Raw genomic sequence first — 10983 nt, forward strand, 5'->3', positions numbered from 1 at the left:
GACAGACGCTGAGGTCAGGCCAGTACGCCTGGCAGCACTGGCGAGCTCCAGCGGGACCCCGGCACCCCGCTCCTCCCTGCCCAGGCTCCAGAAAACCAGGCCCTTTGTTGCTTAAAGTTAACAAAATATTTCTCTCGGGGCAGCGGGGGGGAAGAATCTAGGTGTTGTGGGTTTGGTTCTGCTTAGAAGGATGTGTAAATGCATGATACGTGTTGAGGCTACAACCGAAATGGTGGTCCGTGAAGTCTGCGCTTCTCCTGCAAGGGCCACATGTTCCCCGGGGTTACCAGGAGCTACGGATGGAGCCTCCCGCCCGCGTCCCCCACCGAGGATGCTGCACGTTGCGCTTCTGCAGGGAGGAACTGGCCTCCCTCTTCCCATCCCTTCCCACTTGCTCATTCCTAAGGCCCAAAAAACCCCTTGTTTTGTGGAAACCTGAGCAGTGCTGCGAAAGCCGATGAAAATTTGGCTTTGGGAGAAAAAGGTGAATTCCTAGAGTTCCGAACTCCAGGATAAATCTTTGAATGGCAAGGGAATGCCAGCTGCGGCTTTGTTTTTATCATTGCTGTTGCTTGGGGTTTTTTTTGAAGTTTGGGTTATGGCTTTAGCATTTTGGCCCGGTTCTTCTTTAAGAGAGGGGCTTTTAAAAGGAGGTGTAACGAAAAAATGGCATTATTGAGACTCTGTTTAGAAAATATTTTGCGCAGTTTTAGTAAAATGATTTCAGGAATTTTTGAGTTTGTGGAAAAAAAATTTAAGCAGAAAAAGTAGTTTTCAGAAATGTTTTCGGTAATGATCGCTGTACGTGTATCAGTAAGTCATAGATAAGGAAAGGCCAGTAAGGATGGCAAATGGGGCGGTGAGGATCCTGCAAGGCAAAACATTTGGATTTTTGATGTTTTCACAACTCAGCTGTTCCCGGGACCCGCCATCAGGCCTGTTTGTAAACAACGTGGACTTGATTTGCAAAACTTTATTTTTCAAATGCACGACAGCAGTGGTGCTTCTCATTTCGCAAGCAATGCCATGTCATTTCCTAGAGAGTTTTGGGGACATTTTCAGTGTTCCTGAATCCAGTTCATCTAATGATAAAGAGAAAAGATTAGAGAGAAAGTACCCTGTTGCACGCATAAATGCGGCTACTGCTGTTATTTATTATTATTACAATTATCATGACAACAACAGCGACAATGCTGATGCTAACAGTGCTAACGGGTATTATAAGTGGTTAATGACGGACCAGGTTAATGACGAGCCTTTTGCAATCTGGAGAGTTGGGAGGAGGAATTAGTGCAAGAAGGAAAAAAAAAAATGTTTGGACAGTTACAGTTTCTCGTCTAAACTGATGCTACCGACTACCAGGAAAAGGTGAGTCACGGCAAAGCAGCTATTTCTTACCAAGGGAGAAGTGGGCTGCTGCGGGCATGGAGTGGACCCACTTATCTCCTGACCCTGCGACGCTTCCTGCGTCCCAACCGTTTCACTTCTCTAGTTTTCCGTTGAAAGGAATTTCAACAGAACGGATTTCCAGAAGAGAGAGAGAAAGAGAGAGAGAGAAAGGAGATATTTGACAGGCCAGATGGAGAAGAACTGAATCAAGTACAAGTGGTAACAATTAACTCCATTTTTTCTCTTCCCCCCTTTAAATACCACAACAACTCCAAATTTATCAGTCCAAAATTCAAGCAGTCAATTGACATTAAAGCTGAATAAAGAAGTTCCTGGGTTTGGCCCAGGCTGTTCCTCCAATAATTTTGTTTTCGAGGTGAGCAGAAGAGGAGGGGGGTGCTTACTGCAGGTTGCAGGTGTTTGAGTCGCTCTTAACTTTTGTTTTCTGCGTGTTTGATAGCAGAAGGTACGTGCGTGCTCTGTAAGTGCAGGTAGCCCAGTAAAGACACCTCGGCTTTGCTTACACGTGCGGGTTTTTTGGGGAAGGTGAAGGAAAATGCGTGAGCGAAGCCATCAAGGTCGGTGGCTCTGGCTTGCGGAGAAATGCTGCCGAGAACAAGGGCTGGACCACGCGGGCGTCGAGGGCCAAGTCCTGATCTGCTTGGAGATTTCTCTGGCACGGGGATGTCTCCGAGGGAGTGAATCTGCAGCTGTGAATGAAATCCTTGCAAACACCATTGGCACGTATGCAGTCACTGCTTACGCTGCCGTTTTGTTTGTGAAAACACTGGGAGAACTGGGGTGTCTCTAATACCGCGCGTTTGCGTGCAGCCCGTACGATGCCCTGCGGTAAAACGCGCAGTACAGTAATGCCTCGTGCCTTAATCTGCTGGTCCTTCTCGAGCAGCGTCCTGTGCTATGGGCTGCCCGTTTCCGATGGGGGCACCGAGAGGATGCTGCACGAGGCGTTTCAGCGTTGCTCTTCCGTAAAGCGCCAGTGCGTCCGGCGAGCGGCTTTCCTGGATCCAGCCCTGACTTTTGAGAAACGAAGGAAGCTCTTCCAAAGCACATTGGCACACGCCTGCAGATTATTCCATTACTCACTTGGCAGTGCCTGATCTTGCATGCCTAGCTCCAGAAATCTTTTTTTTTTTTTTTTTTTTTTTTCCATTTTTCTCCCTCCTCCCAGCAGTGGCATCTAGCTGACAGCTTCTCCTCCCAGCTGGTCTTCTCCCCAGCATCTTGTCTGGCTTCGCTGCTGGTGGACATGGCTGTGGGTCTCGCTCGGAGCCAGCTCTATTGTGCCTGGAGGTGTTGGCTTGCTTTGACTTGGACTTTGAGCGCGCCAGGTATATCTGTGAGCACAGGACAGAAGAACCGGCTTTTTTTTGGGGGGTATAAGAAAAAGCCCCTTCATGCTGAAAGCAGCCATCTCTTTATATTTTACTGAGTAATTGTGCCAACTGCCCTTAAAGGCACTCAAATGCCAATATCCCTCCCACTCATTTGTTAACGTTTTTCGGATCAGAAGCTAAATCTGTCACTTGTGTGTCACTGGTTAAATCACTTCTTTTGGGGGTATGGCAGGCAAGAGCTGTTCTGCGGCTTTTTCTTTTTCTCGGCAGGAGCCAATAACTTCAGAAACACTAAACATTTGTGCTGTAGTGAAATTCTGTGTCTTCTCAGTAGCCCTTTGCTGGCTGGGATATAGAAAAGGAATAAATAGGTGATGGTGGGTGCAAATTCACTGGGTGAGACCGCTCAGGTTTCATGTTGGCCCCATCTTTGAATTTTTGGTACCTGGTATCTCCACGTAATTCTCCTAAAGGGGTAAATTCCCAAATACGAAGAAAATGAGCAGTAGTAAAATTGAGTGGGAAGAAAAATGTACAGGCGAAAACGCGAATGGTAATTGGAAGCTATTTGTAAAGAGTTGATGAGCTGTCCAGGAAGGAGAGGGCAACTTTGGCCCAAATCCAAAACCCACTTCACCCGCTTCAGTGGTGAGATGAGAACAGCAATTAGATATTAAAAAAATCAATATATGACAATTAAAAAAGTGGAAAATAGAGAGCAATCAATCGCAGTGAGAAACCACGATGGGTAGAGAACTGGTCAGGGAAGCTGAAGATGCCGAGGAAGACTTGTGCCTGGCACGGATAGGGAGGAGAGGAGAGGAGAGCTTCTCAAGGTCCTGGAGAAAGGAAAAAACCCAGAAGAGATGGATGGAAGAAGCAGTAAGGTAGAAATTTTTAATATTTCTGCTGTAGACCTGGGAAACAGCAGTGTTGTTTCTGTATCATAGGCGGGTGATGACGTTTCTTCTAGCTCATTAGTAGCCAAGGAGGATTTTATATGAGGTCCAATGGAGATAAATATTTTTAAATGAAAAAGGCCCTGACAACTTGCACCCAAGAATCCCTAAAGAGTTGGCATGTGATGCTCATTTTTAATAAAGCTTACGGACTGGGAAAATGCCATCAAGAGCTGGTTGGGGTAACTGTGGGAGAGTTGGCAACACTTTGCTTCTCTCTTCTGGGCAAAAGAATTGAAGAGCTGATATAAGATTCAATTGATAAAGAATTAAAGGATAGAAATATAATTCACGCCACTCAACTTAGATTTATGGAATATAGATCTTGTCAAATAAACCTGATTTCATTCTTCCAGATGACAACTTTGCTTGATAAATGTAGATGAAATAGACTCTGCAAGGCATTGGACGCGGCGCTGCATGACATTGTGTGTAGGAAGACTGAGCGCTGGGCGGTATGGCGTGCACGGGCAATTGAGAGCCGGCCAACGGATTTGGGAATGCGGGGGCTTAGCTGGAGAAGCATTGGTGGATGGGAGAGGTCAGCAGGGGCTGGTGGGAGCCGCAGAGGTGGTTAGTGCTTCGTTGGTGATTTAGAAATGAATATGCAATTGTGACTGATCAGCCTCGTGGATAAAGGAAGGGCAGGTGGACAGATGAAGAGCAGCAGGGACGGGTTTATGGTGTGGTTTGGAAAGACCGTCAAGCGCGGGGTGTGTCAAGAGCACGGTTGGGTACAACCTGCTGTGGTGCCTGGCTAGAAGAGGGGAATCGGGGCCGTGCGTACAGATCCAGGCTGCTGTACCCCAGAAGGCCGCAGCTCTGCGGGAGGCTTAGTGGAAAACCAGACTCTTTCCCAACATGATGGTGTGCTCAGAAGGGCTAGGCTGGTCCTGGAGCAGGGGAGGAGGACAGAGGGGTGGCTTCAGGATGGAAAAATAGCAGTAGTTTGAAGCACACCTTGATTTCGGGGTGCACAAGTACCCTTGGTGTGCATGGGGGGGGCACATCGCGTACTAAGGGGCTCTTCAGTGTGTTGGCCAAAAGAAAACAGAAGAAGAGAACAGGTTGAGGCTGGAGCCAGAGAAATTCAGGTGGACCCCAGTACCCACCGGTGAGTGTGGTTAGCTGTGGGAACTGACTGCGGTGGCAAGCTGTGGGTGGGTGCTCTTCTTGTCTTCTGAGCTGGTTTGAATGGTTTTCACTGGAGTTCCGTGATTTGCCCTAAAGACTATTCGCGGGGCTGGAGGAGGTTAACGCTTTACCCAAAGACATCGTATTGCTCGTGGCACAGGGCAACTGTAATGCAGGAGGGGTCAGAGAGTGAGAGCTGGGGGTCCCTTTCGCCCTTAAATTCCTTGATGAGAAGCAGCCAAGGACACGGGCTCCAGCCCCGCTGCCGGTGGCCGAGGAGGGCTGGTTCAGCAGTGGCCCTCTTCGCATCTCGATCTGTGGGATTCCTGCTAGCCTCTTGGAAATTGGCCGAAAGCTCCGCTGGCATCGCAACGCTGCTTTGGGTGACACGTCCCATCACATTGCCCCCGTGATGCCCCGTGATGAGGCACCAAGAGCCCCCTGGGACCTTCTCCAGCTCCGTCCTTGGCCACCACTTGCCTAACTTGCCCTTGGTCTTGCCCGGATGCTTTAGCTGGGAAGCCTGTATGGGTGTAGAGGCTGGCCCATAGCTAGGAGACATCAGTGGGTCCACAGCCTTCGGGTGCTACAGTCCTGTCTGGCTTTGGTGGGGGGGACGTGAATGCTGTACCAAAAAGTATGGTGGTGGGAGGGGAGAAAGGAAAGGCGAGTCCCTCCCAAATCCAGGGGCTGCCGCGGTGGTCTAAGGACCCACCTCGCCGCTGGCGGGCAACGCGTGGATTAGTGCCATAATTCTTGCAGTTTGGCAAGGCTGCACCAGACTGGAACGTATCTCTGGGTGGTGATATGGTCAGTCAATAGCCTTCATAATTAATCAAGCACTAATAGACAAATTAGAAATCTTGTCTCTTCAAAGCAGGAGATGGAGGCAAATGGCTGGCGGATTTTAACTGTTTCGCTGCTTTATTTTATTGCCTGGTTTTACGGTGCTCCCTTGAAAATGGTGGGTTGTTTAGGGAAGTTTTGTACATAAACATGATTTTAAATTTAAATTATTATCTTGATTACCAAACGCGGATAGCGAATGGAAAACTTGCTTTTCAGACAAGCAAATGAAGAATAATATTACATTTTACACTCCACTAAATCAATGTAGCCCTAATTTTGCCGTGCAGGAAATCAATTCCAGTCTTTATAACAGTCGAAGATGTTATGAACAAAGTAATTTTGCAAATTATGGCAAGTAACACATTTATTGATGACTGTAGTTTAGAATTTAGAATTTGTGAGTGCTGTAATATAATAAGGCTGTACTGGCAGGAGCTGAGTGAAATACAGATTATATGGTGAAACTGTAATGCATCATTTGCTATTAGTGGACTGGTAATAATTACCAGTTTCAAAGCAGCTTTTTCCATGTAATCTTTAGTCTCAGTCGTAACAGCCCTTCTCATTGACATTATGATTACACGAGCTGCCCTTATGATCTGGAATATCTAGTTGATGGGAATACTAAAATGTGGTAGCGAATGCTCGATGTTGTATCCTCATTACAGGATAAAATGCTATTTTCTCTGACCTGATCTATAAGGTAGAGGGGCGAGGTAGCGTTACATTGTTAGCTCCTACCGTGGTGTTAAAAACTTCCACTTCATTATGGCGAAGCAAGGTGAAATTTTCCCATTTAAGATTTTTTTTTTTTTTCCCCCCCGAGCTCACAAATGAGCGTAGGAATGTGAAAGTCCAATTGAATTTCCCTCTAATTTCAGCAGATTTAAGTATTTATCTGCGCTCGCGTGCCTGGCACATACTAAACACGGCGGTGCATTTTATTCTGACGCCGGCTCCAGGATGAAATGTTAAATATTATTCCAAGGGCTTTTAAAGTGATTAAAGTGTTAAATGCCTGCCGTAGACGATCCCGTCTCTTTTTCACTCGCCAGATCCAGCTTCTCAGGCCAAACGTAGAATAACCGCGGAGCCGGGAGGCAGGGAGGAAAGCTGCGCCGGGAGGGGGGCACGACAGCCAGCGCTGCGGGCCGCCTGCCTCCCCTCGCCCCGAATCGTCGTTCAGCTCTCCGGATAGCTAAAACGCCCACGGGGAGCTTTTCTTCCCCTCCTCCCAAGTGAGATGGGAAGCAAGACGGGCGCAGATAAAGCGATGTTTTCTTTCCGAGTCTCCTTATTTGTTTGTTTTGGTTTGTTTTTTTCCTCCCCCCCCGCGCTTTTCTTCGTATTAGGCAAACAGGGGAAACCCAATGGGGGCAGCTCTCTGTGCGTCTTGTGAAGAGCTTTACCCAGGAGTGGTACCCAGGGAGCAGATGCCTCGTGCCACGGATGTCGGGTCAGGGCAGGGGTCTGCGGAGCGGGCAGGTACCACCCCCCGGCACCGCTGCCTTTGGAGGGCTCCTCTGGTTTATTCAAACCTCAAGAGCATTTTTTATTTTATTTTGTTGTTTTTTTTTTTCTAAAATATCACTACACAGCAGCTCTGTGAGAACTGCTGGGCAGGGCTGGAAATGATTTTTTATCATTTCCCCTTTTTTTTTTTTTGATCAACCCCTTAGCTCCGGTTTCAGTTTACCGGCATTTGGTAAAAAGCATCCGTAGGGGGGGTGGAAGTGAATTATTTGCAAAATTACAGTAATCGATAGAAGCACACTCACCTTCGCCATATCTCACTCCACTCTTTCCTTGCGGACAGCCCTCAAAAAGTTATTCATCCCCCTTGTTTTGCCGTATATTAGAAGGGGCTGCTTTCTGCTGTCATTATTAGCCGGCTTTTTGTTTAGTTATTTATTAGTTGGTTGCTCTTTTATAATGTCCGTGTTATCTCCAAAAATAAATTATCATGAAATAGAGTTAGCTCGCTACTTGCCAAAGTGGCATTTACCATCCTCAGCTTCTTTTCAGTGCGAGAGAAATAATGCGGCTCCGGCAGGGCGCTCGGCCAGGCCTCCTGGCCACCCTCCAGCTCTTCCCCTGGCGGAGCCGCCGCTCTCTCTGCCTTCCCCTCTCCCTGTCCCGCACACTATTTTATTTAATTTTTATTTGTCAATTTTTTTTTTTTTTTTTTTAATTTTTGGGTTTTTTTTGCCCCAGAGTCGAAGCTCTGCTAAGGACAGGAGGTGCTGCCTAATTTTGTACGCATCGTTAGCCTCTCGAAATAAGGAGGAGGCTAATAACGTGATGTTGCCTGGGTTTGTAGCAGTCGTGATGTTTTGGGTTCCTGCTTTGGACCGATGTGTCTGTTTTTCTGGAGTGAAGAGGACTTCATTTATCTATCTATCCATCTATCCATCTATCTATCTATCTATCTATCTATCTATCTATCTATCTATCTATCTATCTACTTATTTTCTCCCCAGTCTAAACATCCATTTATTTATTTACTCACGTAGTTACTTACTTACTTAATTTTCTCCCCAAATTAAACATTAGCAGCCTCTTGCGGCATAAAGTCTGCCGAGTGGTAGCTGGCATTGATTGACTTAATCGTGTCTTTTCTTTTTTTAAAATCTATACAGCTTTTTTAGCCACCGTTACCCGCTGGGGTTCGGTTCGGAACCCCGGGCTGGGGGGACGGCGGGAGGAGGTGGGTGCTCTTCGGGTGGGTTTGGACCTCCCCGTCGTGCCTGTGGCCTCCTCCCGTCCCCTGTCCCCCGCCCGAGCTGGGATGTCCCTTCTCCGTCTCCCATCTGAGCGTCCCGGAGGAGAGGAGCTTAGGCGGGGAGGCGAGCTCTCGCCCGCCGGTGGGCGGCCAGAGATTGACGCTGCTTGTTGTGTTATTTTGCAGGTAAAGACGAGCCCAGCAGCTACACGTGTACGACTTGTAAACAGCCTTTCAACAGCGCCTGGTTCCTCTTGCAGCACGCACAGAACACGCACGGCTTACGGATCTACCTAGAAAGCGAGCACGGCAGCCCCCTGACGCCACGGGTTGGTATCCCAACAGGACTAGGTGCAGAGTGCCCTTCCCAGCCACCTCTCCATGGGATTCACATTGCAGACAATAACCCTTTTAACCTGCTCAGAATACCCGGCTCGGTCTCGAGGGAGGCGTCGGGGCTGGGAGAAGGGCGTTTCCCACCCACGCCGCCCCTCTTTAGCCCTCCCCCGAGGCACCATTTGGATCCGCATCGCATTGAGCGCCTGGGTGCGGAAGAAATGGCTCTGGCCACCCATCACCCTAGTGCCTTTGACAGGGTGCTGCGACTGAACCCCATGGCGATGGAGCCCCCCGCTATGGATTTCTCCCGGCGGCTGCGGGAGCTGGCCGGCAACACCTCCAGCCCGCCCTTGTCCCCGAGCCGGCCCAGCCCTATGCAAAGGTTGCTGCAGCCCTTCCAGCCCGGCAGCAAGCCCCCGTTCCTGGCCACGCCGCCCCTTCCTCCTCTGCAGTCCGCTCCTCCTCCCTCCCAGCCCCCCATGAAGTCCAAGTCCTGCGAGTTCTGCGGGAAGACCTTCAAGTTCCAGAGCAACCTGGTGGTCCACCGCCGGAGCCACACCGGGGAGAAGCCCTACAAGTGCAACCTCTGCGACCACGCCTGCACGCAGGCCAGCAAGCTGAAGCGCCACATGAAGACCCACATGCACAAGTCCTCCCCCATGACGGTGAAGTCGGACGACGGGCTCTCCACCGCCAGCTCCCCAGAGCCGGGCACCAGCGACCTGGTGGGCAGCGCCAGCAGCGCCCTCAAGTCCGTGGTGGCCAAGTTCAAGAGCGAGAACGACCCCAACATGATCCCCGAGAACGGGGACGAGGAAGAGGAGGAAGAGGAGGAGGAGGAGGAGGAGGAGGAGGAGGAAGAGGAGGAGGACTTGAACGAGAGCGACAGGCCGGACTACGGCTTCGGGATGAGCCTGGAGGCGGCCCGCCACCACGAGAACAACTCTCGGGCCGGCGAGGAGGGCCGGTCGATGCCGGACGTCATGCAGGGCATGGTGCTGAGCTCCATGCAGCACTTCAGCGAGGCCTTCCACCAGGTCCTGGGGGAGAAACACAAGCGGGGCCACCTCCCCGAGCCCGAGGCGCACAGGGACACTTGCGACGAAGACTCGGTGGCCGGCGAGTCCGACCGCATCGACGAAGGGGCGGTCAACGGCCGGGGCTGCTCCCCGGGGGAGTCCGCCTCGGGGGGCCTGTCCAAAAAGCTGCTGCTGGGTAGCCCCAGCTCCCTGAGCCCCTTCTCCAAACGCATCAAGCTGGAGAAGGAGTTCGACCTGCCGGCCGCCGCCATGCCCAACACCGAGAACGTTTACTCCCAGTGGCTGGCGGGCTACGCCGCCTCCCGGCAGCTGAAGGACCCCTTCCTCAGCTTCGGCGACTCCCGACAATCGCCCTTCGCCTCCTCCTCCGAGCACTCCTCGGAGAACGGCAGCCTGCGCTTCTCCACGCCGCCGGGCGAGCTGGACGGAGGGATCTCAGGCCGCAGCGGCACGGGAAGCGGAGGGAGCACCCCCCATATTAGTGGCCCGGGCCCTGGCAGGCCCAGCTCAAAAGAGGGCAGACGCAGCGACACTTGTGAGTACTGTGGGAAGGTCTTCAAGAACTGTAGTAATCTCACCGTCCACAGACGGAGCCACACGGGCGAGAGGCCGTATAAGTGTGAGCTTTGCAACTACGCCTGCGCCCAGAGTAGCAAGCTCACCCGGCACATGAAAACACACGGGCAGGTGGGAAAGGACGTTTACAAATGCGAGATTTGTAAGATGCCTTTTAGCGTGTACAGTACCCTGGAGAAACACATGAAAAAATGGCACAGTGATCGAGTCTTGAATAACGAGATAAAAACTGAATAGAGGTATATTCGTTACCCGTCCCCCCCACCCCCACCAACCCCCCCACCCCACCCCGCCCCCGTCCCCCCGCCTCCATCCACCCCATCCCCTTCCCCGAGCCCCCATCCCCGTAGAGGTTTTCTAGTCCCTTGTGATGGAAATCATGGAAGCTAAGGATATTCGGAAAGTGCTTGTCACCAGCACACCCTGTTTATTTTCTTTTTTTTGTTCTCACCGTTTGAATGCATGATCTGTATCGGGGCAATACTATTGCATTTTACGCAAACTTTGAGCCTTTCTCTTGTGCAATAATTTACATGTTGTGTATGTTGGTTTTTTTTTTTTTTTGTTTTGGGGGTTTTTTTTGGTTGGTTTTGGTTTGGTTTTTTTGTTTTTTTGTTTTT

The 10983-nt window shown here is 50.4% G+C and overlaps 1 protein-coding gene across 4 annotated transcripts in view; it reads left to right on the plus strand.

Annotated features, from left to right (window-relative positions):
* The window catches only part of BCL11A (BCL11 transcription factor A), an 83785-nt gene that overhangs the window by 60755 nt on the left and 12047 nt on the right, over positions 1-10983 (plus strand). The window contains exon 3 of one of the 4 annotated variants that reach the window (XM_074578541.1): positions 8595-10474. In XM_074578541.1, the coding sequence (XP_074434642.1) occupies positions 8595-10474 (1880 nt within the window). Of the gene's footprint in view, positions 1-8594 lie in introns of all 4 variants that reach the window. The other 3 variants (XM_074578540.1, XM_074578542.1, XM_074578543.1) reach the window with 3 other exon arrangements.

This window comes from Larus michahellis, chromosome 3 (assembly GCF_964199755.1).
Source record: "Larus michahellis chromosome 3, bLarMic1.1, whole genome shotgun sequence".
NCBI lineage: Eukaryota > Metazoa > Chordata > Aves > Charadriiformes > Laridae > Larus > Larus michahellis.